Source organism: Podarcis muralis, chromosome 8, assembly GCF_964188315.1.
Source record: "Podarcis muralis chromosome 8, rPodMur119.hap1.1, whole genome shotgun sequence".
Lineage (NCBI taxonomy): Eukaryota > Metazoa > Chordata > Lepidosauria > Squamata > Lacertidae > Podarcis > Podarcis muralis.
Genome location: NC_135662.1, coordinates 65,115,932 through 65,137,926, shown reverse-complemented (window position 1 = coordinate 65,137,926; position 21,995 = coordinate 65,115,932). Strand labels below are relative to the sequence as shown.

General features: G+C 42.6%; 1 protein-coding gene across 2 annotated transcripts in view; it reads right to left on the bottom strand.

Annotated features, from left to right (window-relative positions):
• Positions 1-21,995, bottom strand: part of SLC22A23 (solute carrier family 22 member 23) — a 95,955-nt gene that overhangs the window by 51,663 nt on the left and 22,297 nt on the right. For both annotated transcript variants that reach the window (XM_028737834.2, XM_028737835.2), the window contains exons 2-3: positions 21,169-21,272; positions 17,904-18,058 (exon numbers count right to left, since the gene is read on the bottom strand). In XM_028737834.2, coding sequence (XP_028593667.1) covers positions 17,904-18,058; positions 21,169-21,272 — 259 coding nt within the window. The remainder of the gene's footprint in view (positions 1-17,903; positions 18,059-21,168; positions 21,273-21,995) is intronic.

Genomic DNA, 21,995 nt, shown 5'->3' with positions numbered 1-21,995 from the left:
GCAGGAACAGAAACTGCTTCTCAGAAAGACACTAACAACCAACCTCCGCAGCTTGCAGCATGATCCTCCTACCCCTTCTCTGACCTGCTGCAATTAATTCCATAGACCCAGAGCTGCTTGTTTATTAGGACCCCACACAGTGTTTGAGTAACATTACAGCCTTTAACTAGCTGCTTGTTTCATAATTCAGGGCCACCCTGCCCTGAGAAACTGCGGAGCGGGGCTTTGTCATTCAGGCTTAACGTGACACAAAAATTACAGTGCCTCAGACTCAGGCACGGCAGCTGCTGTGCGCGCCTGAATGAATAAACAGCACTCGTGTGAGGAGGAACAGAAAGCTTTACTTGGTCCTAAAGAGGATGAGGGAACGCACTAAAGCAGGCATGAAAGTCACACAGGGTGAGCTTCTATCCAACTGCACAACAAGGCTCAACGAAAGGCAGGCTGCTAGGGCAGGAATGCCCAAATTCTGTGTCAAGGACCCACCAATGTGCTGTCAGAGGGGACAAAGTGTCCCTTCATAAATTAAGCAATTCTGTTGAAGGCATCTGACTCTCCATGCTCCTCTTTAACAGAGGCCCAAGCAGATCTGCCCCCTTTAATATACAGTGGTACCTCGGGTTAAGTACTTAATTCATTCCGGAGGTCCATTCTTAACCTGAAACTGTGCTTAACCTGAAGCACAACTTTAGCTAATGGGGCCTCCCGCTGCCGCCACGTGATTTCTGTTCTCATCCTGAAGCAAAGTTCTTAACCCGAGGTACTATTTCTGGGTTAGCGGAGTCTGTAACCTGAACATCATCCTGAAGGACAGATGAATAAGCCTCTGAGTTGCCCCAAAGAAGCCCCCGCTATGGCTGTTATTGGCATGGGGAAATCTCAGGGACACTGCCCTTGTTCAAAAAGTAAAGTCCCACCTTTGAGTCACTGTCCAATAGAGAGAGAGAGAGAGGATGGGGAACAAAGTGAATCACACCTTCCATTTTAACAGCGAAAAAAATGTTTGGGAACCCTTGGTCTGGTTCAAACAACAGTAAAGAAACCATGGCTTATACTGGGAATAAAGAAGTGTGCTGGTATATGTTGTTCAAGTCACACAGCCATTTGCCAATCAAGCACAGAGCTGAACCCCATCGAAGAAGCCACGTCTCAAAAGATTTCAGAGCTCAATCAACTTTGCACAATGGAAGAGGATTCCTGCATTGCATGGGGTTAGAATCAATGACCCTTGGGATCCTGTCCCTACAATTCCACGATTCTATATTTCTGGCTTACCACTGCATGCGAACCAGTGCTCATGGTTTGTTTCTCTCCAAAGAAATCATGGTTTATTCTTGTGGTTTGTTCACAACACAACCCAGTCTCTGGATGACCTCTCAGAGTGCTAAGCACATCCTTCTTAAACAGATCTCCCAGGAAGAACCAGTACCATGGTAGATTGATGCTCCCAGGACCCATCTTGGCCAGGCAACCCAGAAAGATATCACCAATAGTATCAAAAACCTGGCCAATAGGGATGCACTGCCTTTGTCCAGGTCCTGGGGACCAACCAGGGCAACTTCTGTCCCCAAAGCAAGTGAAATTGTTTGTTATCAGAGAGCTGGTTTCTTACTTAATGGATCAGAACTTCAAAAAAATAATAATTAAAAATTAATCACTCCTGTGTCAGTCTCTATTATTATTTTTTCCCTTTAAAGTTTCACACACACAAAAAACATTGAGCACATATCCTAATAGGACTGTCAAGCTCTCTCTGCTTATTATCTGTCATTTCAATTAGATTCCTCTTCGGTCTGGAGCATCTTCATCACTGGGGAGTACTCCTGCCAGACCAGACAGCAAACATGATGGCAAACAACCAACCATCCATCAGATTTTTATTGAATAATTGTGCCAAATAAACAAAGCCAATAAACATGACACAAGGAGCTTTGCTAATGACGGTGCCACCATTCAAGGGAATGTTTTGAATTAGAATTAATGCACCCATTTATTTAAAGATATAGTGTTTTGAAGGAGATGGGGATTTGTTTTGGTTTTTAATTTGGTAGGAGGTCTTTCAAAGTTCGCTTGGGTCCTGCTGAGCAGATCACTCCAGATGCTACTTACTGTGTGCACCTGTTCCCTATTTATGGATCACTGTGATCTAGATTGCATACACTGATTTCTCAAGGGTTGGTGGGAGCAAAATACTAGAGGGGGTCGGCTGGGTGCCATTTCCATCCCTCCCAATGCCGTTCTTTGAAAAGGTCATATTGATATGCAGCGTTGCACAAAGGTCACTCCAAGTTAATTCCATAAATTTATAGATTACTTCCTAGCTGAAGCAAATGGAAGATAACCGAGTAAAGTCATCTAGAAATCACTGCCAATGCGCCACACACACAAAAAGGACCAGCAACCGTTATCAACCATTTCTTCTGGAAATCTCGAAGGACACATTCATTAAGTTTAATATCGTAACTGCATAGTTACATTGACTGAAGTGAACTAAGGAACAAATCTATAAGTATTCAGATAATCAGCATTTGTTTAAAACAAGAGTCTACACAAGTTGTGTTCAACAGGCCAAGACCAGCCCAATACATTTCGGCACCTGAGGCGGAAACCAAAATGGCGCCCCTCCCCGCTTCCCCACCAGGGAAGATGTAGCTCAGGAACAAGGGGAAAGAAACATCAACATTGGAAACTGACTGTCACATGCTTCTAATTATTTTAGGATCACTTTTACATAACTCATCTTATTCCTTTTCAGAAAAGTATCTTCAGGTGCACGAGACAATATAGGATCATGAGACAATCCAGGAGACAGTCCCTAAATTGTGGAACTTCCTCCCCCACAGGTGCACCTAGCACCTTCATTATACAGCTTCCACCAAATACTGAAGACATACTTCCTTACCTGGCCTTTGACAGTAAATGTATTTTAATGGGCCCTAACTCTTCTGTTTTGTTTAACCTATCCTGTGCTGCTTTCGTTTGGCATTGTTTTACTTGCTTCAATTGCACAACTGTATTACTGCAACCCACCATGGAACCTTATGGTAAAGGGTGGATAAGGAAGAAATGTGCAACTAAGCAAATACATAAACACTCATAAACATGCATAAAGAAGCACTCTTTGTATCAGGGCACTATCAGAGGGAGCTGAGTGGTTGGGGAAAAGGGACTATTTTAAGACCAGACATGATTGTTCCTCAGAAACACTAATACCTACAGTCATTATGAAGGTATGATTGTTATCATAATATACTTTGCTCTTTAATTTTGAATATATCCAAGATGACGCTTCTGAACCTTGCTGTGCATTTTGCCACCCCTCCACTGAAATGTCTTTGACCCCCAGCTGAACCCCCAAATGCAACGACATTTAAGCTTATCACCACACTACTCACCCTTTGTTTCAAGGACCTGGTGTACTTAACACAATTGGTATATCAAGACTGCCTGAATTTATGAGCCATGACTGTTGTGCTTGGCAAAGAACTAATGTTAACACAGCAGCATTTGCAATGCCAGGGCACTTTGCTGCTTTACAGCAGAACGCAATCTGCAGGGGCAAAAGACTTTTATACAGTACTCGATTTGACAGAGGGTCAGGAAAGCTTTAATGGAAAATTAAAAGCACCATAGCTTGAAGGCATTTCAAAACGCAGACCAAATGTCTGAGCATGTAATGAAAACACTGCCTGCACCACATTACTGGAGTCCTGAAATACAAATGTTTGATTTACTAGGTCTGTTGACTATCTTAAGCAAGCACATTGTGTAAGGGACACAGGGAAGGGTGGAGAAGCCTTAATCAATTACCACATTTCATAGATAGGTTTCTGTGGTTCCAGGAAGTACTAAAAGACAACACCTTTACATCACAGAGTATCAGCTAATAAGCCTGTGGCCCATCTAAACCTAAACCAATGGAAATTCTTTCCAATTCACGTATCTCAATATTATAGACTTTCTCCCCACTGCACAGCAGTATAAACACCACACAGCTACATTTAACTGAAAATCATATTAACATTTTTACTGTCCCATTAAAGAAACCTAGTAGCACTCATTTGCTGCATACCATCATGCAAACTATAATACTCTGAGGAGGTGGAGACCGTGACTAAAGGCCCTGCATTTAATCTTTCTCTGGGCCTGTCTTTTGCTGTTAGAATGCAGAAACCAGCAATCTTGTGCTTTTTATTAAATGTGCATTTGCACATCAGCAGCATTAGCTCTCTCCTAATGTATAAGCTCAAGAGAAGTGAAGGTACAGAACTGCAATGAAGCCACACTGTAATCTCCTGATCAACACAGTGTTTCTTCAGTGCTGTAATGCTAAACTGATGGTTTATATTTCCCTTCCTGAGGACAGAGTGACTGCCAGATCCCTGGACAAAATGCTTTACTCCAAGACCCAGATTATTTACTGGCATCTGCTCTCTGCAGGCTTCTATTTATTTTCGGCCGCGTCTCCTGAAATGCTGTTAACAAAAGCTTACTGTTTGTGACAAAGTCAGACTACAGTCCAGTAATTGAGAACTGGTCACATTGGTTCTCTAATAATAGTTCAAAGACCAAACTGGGGTGAGGGGCAAGTGGGGAACTGTAAAGCCCTTGGATATAGTCTTCTCATTTGGAGAACTCAAGTGTGTTAAACTAAATGATAGCCTATTAAAAGGACTATCATTCTTTTTAATGACCATCTGTTTAAACATTTGCTGTCCAAGGTAGTACAGTCCTGCGTACAGAACTGTAACACATCACAGTTTCTATGTGGGAAATCCCAACTGTTTGAAAGTGACTCAAATTAAACTAACCGCTTCAAATACAAGAATGCTTTCCAAAACATCTCTCCAAAGCAGTGCATTTTGACATGATGTGTTATTTTATATAGGGGGAAATTTCAAATGCTTCTAAAAATTCAGGGAGTGAATATTTGAACTGGTCAACTGAAGATGGTGCTGCATTTGCAGTGCAGAATACCTAGTGTTACCAATTTCAGATACAAGATGTCTTAGGACACATTTTAATCCACATAATGAAATTTACTCTTTGATCAACCCAGAAGTGTACATGCTTATGACCTTGTAAACTAAACCAAGAGATTCGCTGTTCTGTTTGCAGAAACTTTGATCATGACCAACTTGCCTTCTGCCCTTGCTTGTTAAATTAATGGAATCAAAATACACATTATCAGCACATTCTACTTTAGCAGAAAGTCATAACAACAATCCACATCATTACATCAAAATTTGGCTGTTCGTTGTCCTGCCTTTAATGCTATTGCTTGGTGCATGTGCATCAATACATTCTGTACCCCTTTGCTCCTTTTCAAAAAGTTCCAGATATTGATCAAAGCAGTTCACCAAAAGAATTGCTTAAGCGGAATTATAAATGTAGGAGAACTGATAAGAGGAAAAGGTTCCGGCTGAAGAAAAAGGGCAGCATCTGATGAGCCAATATACAATCAAATTTCAGCACAAATTGAAAACCAGCAGAAATCCTGACTTGTTTGCTCAAAATACAGACAGGGTCTTGGAGTGGATAGGTCTGTGTTTTATATGCTTTAGAAATGCTCACTTGATTAAATGGAAAGGGGGCTGTGTGTTGTTGTTAAACAGTTACAGTCAACTGGACCAAACTACTCAGCTACAAGTTCTCAAATAAGCTTTGTAGCTCAAACATAGCACAAAGCCTTTCTTTCTTCATGCAGTTTTGAAGAACGGTCTTGTTAGTTTACCAGTGAAACCATTCATTTGTGAGACCATTCATTTTGAAAGACAGAAAATTTTCTTTTTCTTTTTTAAAAATGCTTTTTTTTTAATGAAACAAAACAGTTAACAAAAACAATCCAAAATTGATACATATTACAAAAAAAAATTAGATTCGTATATAACTAATTCCAACACGACTTCCAATCACTCCATTGTGGTTCCTAAATTACATTTTCAACTGCGCACTTTACTTTATCTCTCCTAAGTTGTTTTCAATTGGCATGTCATTACCAATAGATCTCTTTTCTTAACAAAATTAGAACTTTAAGTAGGTTTTCTTAAAAAAAAAATATTGCTATACAACCAGTCTGAACTTTTTATTAAGAAAGGCAAAGTATTAAAATCTTACAATAAATAAATAAATAAATAATCTGCAACCTGTTAACTTTTCTATTTTCTGTCTCCAACTGAGTGAGCATTAGAAGCAACTAAAGCTGCTATGCACACTAAGCTTTGAGTAAACCCTACTGAACTCAGCAGGGCTTACTTCCAATTAAATAGGAATATAAGAGCACTGCATGATCCTTTGAAAGAAATGGAATCAGTAACTAATGTCTAATGTAAGTTTGATTTCTTTCAATAGGGCTTAGCAACAGCTCACTTTTGCTGGAATGAGGCCTCTGTGTTTAAAGGTCTTATTTCACAAATTTAAATATGGATTATACATGTTCAATGACATTATGCTCTGTAACTATACAACCTACGAATTTTCAGATAAATCTCCAAGCTGACCCATAGTTAAGTAGAATACACATCTGCTAAATGTTATTGAAATGACCTTTGTTCTGGGCCAGCTAAGCTTGAGTTGGAAGAGAGACTGGATCACTGAGATTTGCCAAAACCATCTACTTCCAGTATGTTCACATCACTGCTTGTTTCCCTTTCCCAATAAACTGTGTAAAGGTAAAGGGACCAGTCGTGGCCGACTCTGGGGTTGCGGCATTCATCTTGCTTTATTGGCCGAGGGAGCCGGCGTACAGCTTCCAGGTCATCTGGCCAGCATGACTAAGCTGCTTCTGGCAAACCAGAGCAGCACATGGAAATGCCGTTTACCTTCCTGCCGGAGCAGTACCTATTTATCTACTTGCACTTTGACGTGCTTTCAAACTGCTAGGTGGGCAGGAGCTGGGACCGAGCAACGGGAGCTCACCCTGTCGCGGGGATTCGAACCACCAACCTTCTGATCGGCAAGTCCTAGGCTCTGTGGTTTAACCCACAGCGCCACCCACGTCCCTAATAAACTGTGTAGGCAGGTATAAATGTGAATGAATTTGCCTTTTGTATGCCATCCCCACAATCATAGAATTGTAGGGTATTGTAGAGTTAGAAGGGGCTCTGTGGATCATCTAGTCCATCCCCTGCAATGTAGGAATCTCAACTTGATCACACATGACAGATGGCCATTCAACATCTGCTTAAAAATCTCCAAGGAAGGAGAGTCCATAACCTCTCATGAGAGTCTGTTATGCTGTCAAACAGCTCTTACTGTCAAAAAGTTCTTTCTGGTGTTGAATTGGAATCAATTTTCTTGTAACTTGAATCCACTGGTTCTGGTCCTAGCCTCTGGAGCAGGAGAAAACAAGCTTGCCCCATCCTCCAGGTGACAGCCCTTTGGATATCTGAAGATGGCTCTCCTCTCAGTCTCCTCTTTACCAGGCTAAACACACACAATTCCCTTAACCGTTTCTCATTAGGCTTGGACCACTACTTCAATTGCCCTAACTTTTCACAGCATGATCACATTTCACAGCTAGGGAAACCTCGGTTAAGAAAGGTTAGTCACACCCGCCTTGAATTTCTTCAGCCGTCAATCAGCTCAGCACTTCTGGGGATAAAGGAGCTGTGAGCTCATCCAAAGTAATAAGAGATCATCAACAGTGTATGATATACAAACTAGTCTCATATTTCAGATATCTTAGAAAATATGTCCTGTTACTTTCGGTCAACATCATCAAGGTACTCACACTGTCCTCAGCCAGAAGTCCTATGAAGACATGACCTACACTGCTAGGGGAGAACTGGAACTTTTGTATGGCACACCGTAACAGGATTTCTTGTGTCACATACACAAGGTTATTTCTTTTTAGAATAGATTACTTGCAAACCAAAAAAGGCGACAGCTGTAAGTAACTTAGGAACATAGGAAGCTACTTTTTGGATCAAAACAAAAAAAAATCCTTCCAGTAGCACCTTAAAGACCAACTAAGTTAGTTCTTGGTATGAGCTTTCGTGTGCATGCACACTTGGATGTAAGGAATTGTTATCAAACAAAACTGAGCACTTCACCAAACTAGAATTTCCAGTAAGTTTTTGTGTGTGTGTGTGTGTGTGTAGCATAGATATGTCCAAAGAGAAGGGAAATACAACAAGAAGAGAGAACATCAAAACAACTAGAGAAAAACACAAGTCTTTTACGAATGCACTGGAATAGCACAATGATATTTTAGTCTTCAAAGGCAGAGCTCTGAATGCTCCACTTGGGAAATCCCCAATTGCCATTAGAAAAAAAAAAGGATTTTAGATTTGAAAACTGCTTGAAAAAGAGCCTTGGGATCTCAGAGCCACAGCTAGCTACTCAGCTTCCTCCTGAGCCCAGTGTTCACCCAGGAGGCCGGTGCACCTTGCAGGTGAACCTCTACCTTGGAGCCCAAACTGTCTTTGTGTTTCTAAACAGAAACTTCTACTGATTCACCGGTAAATATCTTCTCTGTGCACAGTCCCAACTGCTAGCACTTGAAGTTTAAGTATTATATCACAACCCCCAGCCTCTGAGTTAGAAGATTTCCCAGGCCAAAATCTGACATGCCTTTGTAAAAACATAATGCTTACAGAGTAGAAAATTGCAACGAGTGCACCAGAATCCAGTGAAAATTTGATCAATTGAAATGATAAAAAGGCAGCAATGTTTTAAATTTGCAGTGCAGCAAGTTCAGAGAGACAAATGGCCACTACATGAAACCTCCCAGCTATCCCTGGATCCCATGTAACAAAAACCCAGTGTTACCATTTCCGTTATCTGTATTTTTATATTTCCATTATCAAAACAGCACTTCCAGCAGTTTTTTGAATTATGCAAACAGTAAGAGTGTTTCCATGGAGCACTGGCACAGGGATGAGATAACAAGGAGGACATTTTACTAGTGAACTAGCCCTATTACTAGTGCTATTATTATTATTTCCCACCATTTCTCTGAGGAGCTTAAGGTGGCATACGCAACTCTGCCCCTCTCCAAAAAGCGAGTTACAGTTTTTCTGTGATTATTTTGAGCAGCTTTATATATATCTATAATCTTCCGGTCTACAGCCCATATGCATGTTCATTTCCAAATGGCCTCGGTGATGGGTTAAAGTAGTTAAGTAACTGGCCATTCAAATAAACAGGAGTGGAAGATTCACATAGATCAGGCAAAACTGAGTAACAGCAATTTGACTCTAGATCTGTGCAGGAACTCGCAAGCAGCAAACAAATTTGAAAAACAAAACGCTGACAATTTTATTTAAGGTATTCATATTCCCCCCTCTTAATCACACTGATTAACAGGCAGCTAATGATATAAACATCTCAGTAAGACAGTTTAGCATGGCAGCTGTTAAAGAAGACATCAAATGACAACGGGGGGGGGGGGACAGTCGCAGTGTTATACCTGCTAGCCTATGCACACACACTTCTTGGGAATAAGCCCCATGGAACCCAGTCAGATGTACTTCTGAGTAAACACACATAGGACAGATTTGTGTGTTGCATTAGACACTGACAAAAGCTGCTTGTAGACACTTTATGGCTCTTCAGGAAACTTCTTTACAAAACGGCTACAGGAAAACTTTGACAAAAGATTCAAGTGAGATGATCTAGTGCAGTGTTTCCCAACCGGTGTTCCGCGGCACATTAGTGTGCCGCGGAACGTTGCCTTGTGTTCCGTGGGAGGGAGGCGGGCGACTCGGGCGGCGAGAGGCGGGGCGGCGGCGGCGAGCACACGCGGGGCGGCGAGCGAGCTCCCTCCCACATCCCATCGCCGCTCGCTTCGGCTGGCCTACTGGAGCGAGCGGCGATGGGATGTGGGAGGGAGCTCACTCGCCGCCCCGCGTGTGCTCGCCGCCGCCGCCCCGCCTCTCGCCGCCCGAGTCGCCCGCCTCCCTCCCACGGCACACCAGCCTACCTCCGTGTGCCTTTGCCCAAAAAAGGTTGGGAAACACTGATCTAGTGTGTCCTGTGGCATTAGGAATTTATGTACCTTGCTCAGTTCCAAGCTCCTAATCTTGGTAACTGACAGGATATTCAGGATGGAAACAAGACATCCCTTTGAATCTACTGCTTCCTTTGGAAAGAGGCTGTAGCCACAGATATGTAGGAGTTATGACTACGCTGCTAATTTATATTCTGTAACATACAGGGAAAGTCATTTTCACGGTTTCAAAAGTTACTCCTTCTGCACCTAGTTTCTTGTAAAGAATACTGCTGGGGCCATGGAAAAAAACTAACCCTAATACATCTATTGGATTGCTAGATTTGTTCAGATATATATTTTCCTGATAGCTGTCATTATGACAGGATTTTGACAGGAGGCCTGGGAGGGAGGTCCCCAAAAACCTTTTGGCACCACAAAGAAGCAGTCAATAATTAAAAACTAATAAATAATAAATAAAACAACAAATTTTGGAGTGGTGGGCACAGAAAACCTTTGGGTGGGAGGCTATGGTCCATGGCTGAAGTTTAACCACTCCTGATTTAGAATGAGGATCAGGATTGGTTCATATAGCTCTGTCAATGGAGCTGCATGCTGAGCTTGTTCTTCCTGCTTTTTGCTATTTCTGACCAAGAGGCAAACTTCCTAAATGGGGACAGACTCTGCCTCTTATGTACTCTCCCCTAGTGATGGGGGGGGGGGGAGGAATCAATTCAGTTCACATCTAACAGCAAACCTACCTAATTTTCACTTCTCAAAACAATGTAAGAAACTGAAAACACAGCCATCCTTTGAAATTCACAGTTATCTGGATTTTGTAACGCAGTTCTCCAGCTGAAGAGTATTCATTAAAATGCATTATACTGGGGAAAACAGTTTGCAAAAAAAATGTGTTTATTAGGAGAAAATCACACTAAAATGTTGATGAATTTTGCTGGTGATTTTTTTTTTAAAAAAAGAAAATTTCAAATTGTTGCAGAAATGTGGAGAACTGAATTTAAGGTTGGAAATATGAGAAACTGAGAGAACTGAAAGTGATGGATCTGTCCCTACCTCAGCACAGCCTGGCTTGATGAGGTAGATGCAACCAGGATGAGGTATAGAGATGAAATTAGTTCATGCTTCCCAAAGCAAACACTGCTATACTTTGAAATTTGCATTGCTCTGAATTTTGCAACACAGTTCTTCTTCTTCAACAACAACAACAACAACAATGCATACAGAAATATGCACATTGGTGAAAACAGCACACAAAACTGTATTATATTAAGAAAAATTAATTCCACATCAAAATGTGTACAAATGTTTGGGCAGGCATTTTTTTAGTGGGTTGAATCGAACATTAAGATTAGAAAACTGAGCGAAACCAAATCTGACAGATTAATTCATTGCTACCCAAGCTACCATCTGCTGAGCAGACATCCTGGCAGGAGGGTCTGCCTGCTAGCAGCTATGCCAAATCTAGGAATTATGTTTGGTAAAGTACCTCATCAAGCAAGATTAGGGCAAAAAGCAAAGTGAATTAGACATTTGTCAACTGTCCTTTGGTGGGTTTCTTCTCCTCCTTCTTTTTCGCCTAAGCCTTTGTAAGATCATAAGAATAGTCTTCTTGAGATGGCTGATTCATCGGTTGTGACCCTATCTGGGACCTGCTCACAGTAATTCATGTTCTGGTTTCATCTAGATTAGACTACTGCAACATGCTCTACATGGGACTGCTTTTGAAGGTGGTTTGGAAGCTTCAACTGTTGCAGGTTGTGGCAGCCCTGTTGCTCATGGAGGGCAACTGATTAGAATATACAACAACTATTTTGTACTAGCAGCAATGGCTACTATCACAATTCTGGTAAAGTAAAGGTCAAGGGACACCTGACCATTAGGTCCAGTCCTGACCGACTCTGGGGTTGCAGCGCTCATCCTGCTTTATTGGCCGAGGGAGCCGGTGTACAGCTTCCGGGTCATGTGGCCAGCATGACTAAGCCACTTCTGGCGAACCAGAGCAGCACATGGAAACACCGTTTACCTTCTCGCTGGAGCGGTACCTATTTATCTACTTGCACTTTGACGTGCTTTCAAACTGTTAGGTTGGCAGGAGCAGGGACCGAGCAATGGGAGCTCACCCCGTTGCGGGGATTTGAACCACTGACCTTCCGATCGGCAAGTCCTAGGCTCTGTAAAGCACGTTTAAAAGTCCTTAAATCAGCCTCCCCCAACCTGGTGCGATGCGTATTTTGAGACTACAGCTCCCATCAAAACACTAGAACTCATGGGTGTCCAATGAAGCTGAATGTTGGAAGATGAAGGAGAGATGAAAGAAAGTGCAGCTTCATTAAACTATGGAGCTCACTCCCACAGGAGGCAGTGATGGCCACCAACCTAGATGGCTTGAAAAAAGAATTAGACCAATTCATGGAGGAGGGCTATCAAAGGCTACTAGCCATGATGGTTATGTTCTGCCTCCACAGTTGGAGGCAGCGAAGAAGAAGAAGAGTCTGGATTTGATATCCCGCTTTATCACTACCCGAAGGAGTCTCAAAGCGGCTAACTTCTCCTTTCCCTCCTCCCCCACAACAAACACTCTGTGAGGTGAGTGGGGCTGAGAGACTTCAGAGAAGTGTGACTAGCCCAAGGTCACCCAGCAGCTGCATGTGGAGGAGCAGGGACACGAACCCGGTTCACCAGATTACAAGTCTACTGCTCTTAACCACTACACTACACTGGCTCTCATGGCTCTCAGTGATGCTTCTGAATGCCAGTTTGCTGGAAGCCACAGGTGGGGAAGGTGTTCTTGCACTTAAATCATGGTTGCAGGTTTCCCACAAGCATCTGGTTGGCTACTATGAGAACACAATGATGGATTAGATGCATCACTGGTATGATCCAGCACACTCTTATGCTCTTTGTCCTTGCTGGCTGGGACTGGGGGGAGTCCTGAAGGGCACAAGGTTGGGGAAGGCTGTTCTAAATAGTTTGAGGCTGGGTTACCTTCAGGACCACCTATACCTACACAAACCTTCCCAAGACCTGAGACTGGACCAACACTGAGATCCTTCAGAAGGGTTGGCACATGAGGCCAATGGTGCTGCCGGGTTTGTGGGGGCTTCAGGCAAGATGCTCTCCAGGACACTCTCTGTACCATTTTCTTTCCCCCTTTAAACTAGCCTGGTTGTTTGCTCCTCCATCCTCCCATTTATCATCTTAGTGGCAGGAAGGGAATAAAAGGGTCCCTTCTTTCACTGTGTGGGGAGTGGGGGAGGAGAGAGAAAGTGAGAGACACAAGGGACCTATCCGTTCCCTTCCTTGCTCACTGGCTGTTTGATAAGAATGGGTCCCTTTTTCATTTCTCTTCCCCACCCCCCACCAGTGAAAGAAAAAGGGATCCATTCCCCTATCCCCTTCTTAACAAGCAGCAGAGACGGGAATGAAACGTCTCTTTCTCATTCTTTTTCCGTATTTCTTTTAGAGGTGGTTGGGTGCTCTGGAGCCAGCATGCATGACCGCTTCAGATGGGAAAGCGACCTCTTCCATTCCCTTCTCAGACAGCTGCTTCCACCTGCCTCTTCTCTCCTCCATCCCCATTCCTCTCTCTCTCTTCCTGCTCCCTCTCTTCCCCTTTACCAGGTAAGCAGCATCACGACTTCTCTTTTCAACTCTGTATAGATCAAGTGGGAGGCTACTAGAAGCAGGGCCCAAACAACTGTGCCTGCCGTCTTCAGTTCTCAGAGTATCCTTGGACCCACTCTGGGGGATTTAAGTTTTCTTTCTTCTTTTTCAGGGGTGTGTATGTTACTGTCTGGAGCTCTGCTCCAACCACAGCGGAGTGCCTTTGTTTTCCTCCTCCTGCAGCAGCAATGCCAAAGCTCTAGAGACTCAGCAGATGGCAGAGATCAATTGTACAAACTGAACAAGCCTGAAAACCTTGACCTTGGCCCCAGATAGCACTGTACCCCCTGTGTTTATTCTATTCTGGCTAAAGGTCCGTGAGGTTCGGTGGCTGTGGGGGAGAGGAGAGAAACGCACAGTTCTTTCCCCAACCTAACACACACATTCTTCAAAGAGATGCTGTTTCTGGACAGATAACTCCTACTAGCACTATTGAAACCACTGCTTCCCACACCATCATTGATACTGTGTTCTGTTGCCCCTACCACCCCTGGTATGTTCATAGCTGCTATGAGTGGGAAAGGTGAAGGTCCAACCCAACTGAGCAGACATAGGTGAGGGGAGGAACTGAGCAAGCCTTTAAAGTCAATTATATAAAGCACACATTCATTTAAACACAATTACCCAACACTACCCATGAAATGTAAAGAAAAGAAAAGAAAAGAAAAGAAGTCTCTGATTCTCTCCCCCCCCCCAGTGGATAACCCCACAACCCACTAGGTCCTCCCCCCCCAGGTTCATCCTCTCCCCATTGTGCACTCCCCCCCCCCCCCCAGGCTCATCCTCTCCTGACTCTGCCAGCCCATGACAGTTGCTCTACTAAAACTATTTGCTTTTCAGGGAGGGCTCCCTGCAACTTCCTCTGCCCCCTGCACACACAGACCACGGTGGTAGCAGGGAGACCTGTGGCAGCCCCCTCCCAGTCTTCGAACTCAGTCAGAGCTCTACTCTGCAGACTGCTTATCATAATGTGAAAACCTCTATTTCAATTGCAGCAGAGGTTACTTTGTCGTTGTATTTTTCCTTCGCCGCATTTTAAAGCAGCCCGACAGCATTTTCAATAGGCACAGCGACTTAATTCTCTACTACAACAAGATTATTTTCAGAGGCCAGCCACCTATGCTTCCTAATTTTGCAAGATGATTTTTAGCTCGACCATCCATGAAATTACTGAACATGCCGCAACTGTGTGCAGATCTGTGCCACTGTGTATATGCTTTTGTGCTCTAAGGTTAAGGTCGTCATAGAGGTGGACCACAGCATTTTAACGAGGTAGGTGTTAAAAATGACAGGAGCATCTACCTGAAAAATGGAAAATTATTTCCACTTGCATAGATTTATACACTTCCCCTGGAAACTATCCCCAACATAAAGGACTGGCAGATTAGAATGGTAAACTATGCTGAGCTTGACAAATTAACAGGTAAAATAAGAGATCAGGATGAACAGAAATTTCTGAAAAATTGGAGCAAATTTTGGAAATATATTGGAATAAATGTTTAAAGTGAACTGACGGGGTTAGAACAATACGACCAGCGAGTGAATTTAAGACTATAGATTGAAAATCAAATACGTAATGGAAGGTGATATTTGATACTTATCAAAAGGATGGAAGGAAGTTCAGATTGTGTGTTTTTCTTTTTTCGGATGTGTGTTGTTGTTGTTTTTTGTTTTTTTCCCCTTTCTTTTTTTTGTAATTTTTTCTTTGTATTTTCTTATATGTCTGCTTTTGTGTATAACTTCAATAAAAATGCATTTAAAAAAAAAAAGATTTATACACTTCCCCATTTTGCTAAGAACTACTGCTGTCCTTAGGTGATCCTGTTAGAAGTTTTAAAAACAAGAAAGGAGGAGAGAAAGAGAGAGAATCTTTCTTGTCTTCTAAGAAGAAAATATGACACATTAGCCATTAGGTAATGAGCAAAAAGGCATCTGCCCTTGCTTAGATACGCTCTTCACAATTAGTTCTTTCACTGGCTGAGCCTTGACTCAAGGGCTCCCATAGTCAGGGGATGCTTGCTTGTCAGATTTAAGGCTGATTTGACAGTTCTAACTCCCTAGGTAAAGGTAAAGGTACCCCTGCCCGTTCGGGCCAGTCTTGCCAGACTCTAGGGTTGTGTGCTCATCTCACTCTATAGGCCGGGAGCCAGCGCTGTCCGCAGACACTTCTGGGTCACGTGGCCAGCGTGACAAGCTGCATCTGGCGAGCCAGCGCAGGACACGGAACGCTGTTTACCTTCCCGCTGGTAAGCGGTCCCTATTTATCTACTTGCACCCGAAGGTGCTTTCGAACTGCTAGGTTGGCAGGCGCTGGGACCGAACGACGGGAGCGCACCCCGCCGTGGAGATTCGAACCGCCGACCTTTCGATCGGCAAGTCCTAGGCGCTGAGGCTTTAACCCGCACCGCCACCCGCGTCCCACTTCTAACTCCCTAGTTCTCACTAATTTGGCCTTGACGCTCCTCGAACGGAGTATCTTTACAAAGGACTCTCAATCCTGTTCTTTATGATGGCAGTAAAGATTAAGATTTTCCTTCTGAAAGCATTAGCCATAACCAAATGTTATTGTCTCCAATCACATGACTATTGGGCATCAATGTTTGTACGGTATACTGCACGCCATTTGAGTGACAGTAAGCAGAAGCCTATAAGAGTCTACTCAGAAGAACGCTACATTGACTTCAGTGGCACTGACAGGTAAGTGAATGTAAAGCAAAAATGCATTCACAGCAACAATGCATGTTGAGGTTAAGAGATACAAATTTAGACTTGATGTTCATAAGCGTTCAAAGGAAGTGGAGAGGATCTAAATGCGAACAAAAAACCTGTCAAACAAAAAAACTCTCTCCTGATTTTCTGAATGGGTTTGCCATGTGATTAAGGGACTGCCGCTGAAGAAACACAAGGCTCAAAATATGGATCCTACCAATTAGTCCATGAGATTTCAGTTTCAATTTCTGTTGAGTGGAGATTATAGGTCTTAAGCTTATAAAATAGTCAGATTCACCAAAATGGTGAAAGAAATTGAAATGCTACAGTGTCAGGTGATTAAATATAAAAGATAATATAATTCCACAATTGCATTTTGTATCAGCACTGTAAATTAACTGTATTATTCTTGTTTGGTGGAATATTTCTTCCCCACCCCCATCCCTTTCTATGCAACTTGGTAAGCTCAATACATTAGATCTCTGGATAAATGCTATAATGCTTTGAGCATGGTGTAATATTGTTTCTGCAAGCTGCCTTGAGGGCTTTTATGGTGGAAAAGCAGTGTATGCATATTTAAACAGACAAGCAAATATCCCATACTTTATTGACATTGGCTTGGTTCCAAAGATGCCCTTCCAACAGCAGAAAGCCTCCTCCTCTTACAAGAGTGATTTCTAACCAAGCGAAAGAGTGTTGCATTCTGGTTGTTTTTTTAATGTGTCTGTACTAGAGGAGGGGTAAGGGAGCTCACAAGCCTGGGGCTTGTTCAGGTAATGCTAAACCACAGTTTAGTGTTACATCCAAATGAAGCAAATCGCCCATTTCCTGCAACAACATGTAAAACTCTATTAAGGGTGATGGTTTGCCATGCAGGGTGAAATAATATTAACAACTGCATGCTAATAATTGCAGAATCCTGCACTCTACTGATACTGAGGCTTTCTTTTTCAACTCAGGGCCCCCTTGAGATAAGGATAAAGAAACAGTACTAAATTATTACCAGAAACTCCTTATAATGACCAATGCATCAACACACAGCTTTCACTTAAATTGAGGTCTCACTGATCTCAGCCATTTAAAAACAAAACATCATTAGCAAATTCATGGAAAATCTCTCTCTCAATGTATATCAGTTTCTGAGAAGTCAAAGAAAGCTTCCATGATTAGATACAGGGTAGCATAGATGATTGAATGCTGGAAACAAATAATTATGCCATATCTGTGAGCTTCCAGAGGCACCTGACCGGCCATAAGTGGAGACACACTGTTGGCCTGGGTGGACCTTTGGAGTGATCCAGCAGAGTTCTGCTGATGTTCTTATAGAGGGGTACAGATTTCAGTAAGAAAGCACTGCATTACTACTGCTTCTGTCTTGATACTGTGGTTATGCACTAGATGCAAGGCATTCTGTCTAGTTTCCCCAACAACACGACACAAGAAAATGCATGCTGAATTAACATTTCATCTCTCTTTTTTTCCTGCATAATGTTGAAACACAGTCTGCAACAAATTTTGGCATACGGAAGAAGATACGTTTCTTAAGGTAGGCAGGATGCATTACAAAAGCAATACTTACTCAGTGCGTACAACGAAAGGATTATTCCAGCCAGGCAAAACCCTTCGAAAAACCTGAGTGTGCTGAACATCGTCACATTCACGGAGAGGGCCACAGATAGTCCAAATATCAAAATGAATAGAACAGAGAAGAGCAGCACTGGCCGACGACCAACCCTACAGAAATAAAAAGAGGAACAAAGCCAAATGTATTTCAAATTCCGTACTCCATTTTTCAAATGAGAGTTCTGCACTGGATGCAACATTCCCCAACCCCCTACAACTTTGATTCTTAAATTTCTCTATGGAGATATTTAAGGAGCAATATCACACAGTAGGTGTGTAAGCAATATGTGTTGCATTTTGAAATAATATACCTATGCTTTTAGAACAGCAGGCTCCACTCAGGTGTTCTTAGGGAGGGGGATACTACAACCAGGGTGCCCATCTCCAAATGCCACCCACTCCTCTTAGATGGCCTAATACAGTACCGTTCATGTTTCTTCCTGGGTTAAAGGTTGACTAGAAAGGAGATGTGAAGTTCAATGTAGAATGGGCACCCAGAGAAGAGTCTCCAATAACAATATTGACGAGTGCTAAGGCTCATATGGGAACAAATGATCCTTCAGAAACCTTGGTGCCAAGCTGAATACGGCTTTGCCAGCTCCTTGAATTGTCTCCATAAACAAATGGTAAGCCAGCTTCTTATAAGTCAGGGGCAGGGGGCCTGTGACAATCTATCAGTGTTTTCCAAACTTGTGTCTCCAGCCGTTTTTGGACTACAATTCCCATCATCCCTGACCACAGCTCTTGGTGGCTAGGGATGATGGGATTTGTAGTCCAAAAAACAACTTGAGACCCAAGTTTGGCAAACACGGATCTATATGTTGTTGGACTACAATTCCCACTAAACATGATCATTGGCTATACAATGTACTAGCTGCGCTGATGGGAGTTGCAGTCCAAGAACACAGAGAGCCTCAGGTCCCCCACTCCGGTCATGGGCATCAGGATCTGCTTTCCAGTGGGGGGGGGGGCAAAGACCCACTGGCTGTCTCTGAAAGCTCTCTAGAGTTCTTTTTAAATTTCTTATACTTCAATCCTGACAGTAGACTCAGCAGTTTCATCAACATTTGGTTTTGATGGGTGGTTTGGGGGCGAGAATAAAAGCAAACCCTTTTTCATTCACAAACATTTTGGTGTCCTTATTATCTAGCAAAATGCACAGCACCTACTTAAAATTGAATTTCCTGAAATCACTATTGCTTTGCATTGGTACCTTTCAAATGGCCAAAGATACACACTGGAGCTGTTCTTTTCAAGACATCTTGGAATAAAGATCTCTCACAACACACACAATTGTTCTAGTGCCATTCACTTCTTGCGCACCAGTTCTCAGTCCACAAAGCAAATAGACGAAGCTAAAAGGAAACACCCCTTGAAATCAAAAACCCTACACAGAAATCCTTCCAAGTACGTATATAAGGTGTCTTATTCCTTAAGGAGCCTGCTGTGTGGCTGACTATTTCCAACCAGCAAAGCAGAAGCAGGTGGAGATGCTATCTATGACTGCTGTGCCATAGATTGCAGCCATTATCCAGATGAGATCAAAGTCCTAACAGCTAATCCAGCCTCAAGTAGCGAACATGTTTAATAAAGCATAGTCTTGGTTTCTGCTGGTTGCCAAGCAACAGGAAGATGGTCTAGCAGGGGTCTAACAAGGGATTTCTTAGTTTGGTCTATTTACATGTATGTAAGACCATTTGGAGGACGCGGGTGGCGCTGTGGGTAAAAGCCTCAGCGCCTAGGACTTGCCGATCGAAAGGTCGGCGGTTCGAATCCCCGCGGCGGGGTGCGCTCCCGTTGCTCGGTCCCAGCGCCTGCCAACCTAGCAGTTTGAAAGCACCCCCAGGTGCAAGTAGATAAATAGGGACCGCTTACTGGCGGGAAGGTAAACGGCGTTCCGTGTGCTGCGCTGGCTCGCCAGATGCAGCTTGTCACGCTGGCCACGTGACCCGGAAGTGTCTGCGGACAGCGCTGGCCCCCGGCCTCTTGAGTGAGATGGGTGCACAACCCCAGAGTCTGGCAAGACTGGCCCGTACGGGCAGGGGTACCTTTACTTTTACCTTTACTAAGACCATTTGGAGAAATATTTTCCACAATAGCTTTTTTTTGTTTTATTTGTTTGTTTGAAGACCAAGAGAGGTATTTTTTTCTGACTGCAGCATAGATTCAGTGTTTTGCATCTCCTCCCACCCACTGCCTCACTCTTTTTGTTCTCCATGGAACTAGACCTGCTAGGAAGATTCTCAGCTGTATCAACAAGTTGCAAGAAAAACTATGCGCTTGCTTCCAATATGCAATGTATTTGGGAAGGCTTTTTTTATTTAAATAAAGTTCAGGGCATTCAGTAGTGCCAGAGGTTGTTAGCCTTTCATTTTACTGATTATGAAACATGCCTGACTATGTAGGTCCATGTGCATCATCAGTTTCCATGTGCATCACTTGCAGAATCAGGTACTGGAGGCACATATCTGATGCACGCTGGTATGCTCATCAGAGAGTGGGAATTCTATATGGGACACACATCTCCATCTGCATACTTGCATAACTGGTCATGTAAAAATACTTTGTTTTGAAGCACAATTAAATTTGGATTGGGATGCAAGAAGGAAGAGCTCCTTTTGCAAAACACAAGAATTTCAAAAAATAAAAAATAAAAATGCAATTTTTATTAGTATTAGAAACAACTATTTTTTTTCTATTCAGATTTGTATATAATTTGTACGTCAGCGTTCTCTTCTCTTACATGATTGGGCAGGAATAAATTTATGTGTCTCTGGAGGAATTACATCTTTGTACTGGGGAAATACTGCGTATCATTTCAGATTAAGTCACACTTTTGTTTTCCTTGCTCTCTCTATCTTCTTCCCTTTAAAAAACAATGTTGTTACATAGTGACCCAAAGCTGGTCCAGCCACCTCTGCAAGGCTACCGCAGTTTAATAAAATTGGGCTGCCAGCCAGCTTTAGTGCAAGTACATCAGGTTAAGCCACCCGTGTTATCTCAAGCACCTTCTTTAAAAATTTAAAATGACTTCATTTTCCACAACAACAATATCCATCAACGGCAAGTCAGTTGTGAAATGCGCTGCGCTTATGACACACGCATTGAAGTGGAATGCCAAGGAAGAGGTAATAGCATTCAAGGGGGAGAGAAAAGCAGTTTCATAATGCTTTAGAGAGACATGTTTATCACTTTTAATCTCCGTGTGAATTTGCACTTACCAGTCAGCTATACATCCTGTTATTAGGTAGCCAAAGATTAATCCTACAAGCAGGGAGAATTTTGCGATGTGGACTTTCCAGGCAGAATCACAAACAAGATCCCACTAGAAAAGAAGAAGAAAACAAGATGCATTTAAAATGTGCACTCATATACCTGAATAGAATTACTTATAGCATGGGTAGCTGGTGAGCTACCCACCAGAGGAGGGCAAAAGACTCATCATCCCTGATGGCTGGTTATGATGAAGCTTGGAGCCCCACATCTGGAGAGCAAGCTTTTAAAGCACCTTTCCAGAGTATTTTTCATACATAGCTGTGAATACCAGATTATATACCAGGGCTTGGTCAACTGTAATCATCCGTTCAGAAAAGCTGGGTTTACTTAAGTTCTGGAAAGTTTGCATGCACTCACTATCATAAGCTGTTCCAATAAAATGCCTTCTGCATTAGATATCAGTGACTACTTTTAATCTATCAGTTAACAAAATGAATTCTGCCCTAACATTGAACTAATTCATGTGAATTAATTCATGATTTTCAAACCCAATTTAACTCCCCCGCCTCTCTTAAGCAGGGTGGATGTGATTTAAATTAAATTGATTTAAATCACATTTTAAATCATGATTTAAATCACTAGTCAGTAAGACTAGATTTAAATCTTTTTTTCTTTCTTTTTTACAGAAAGACTCATTCTTGCTGGTATAATCTTAATATTTCCAACCAGATGAAGGTTTCATTTTTGGCATAATAAATTTTCAGAGTAGTTTTTACAATTATATCAAAAATTACTGGTTTGGTTATACTATTAGAAATACATAGGCCGATAA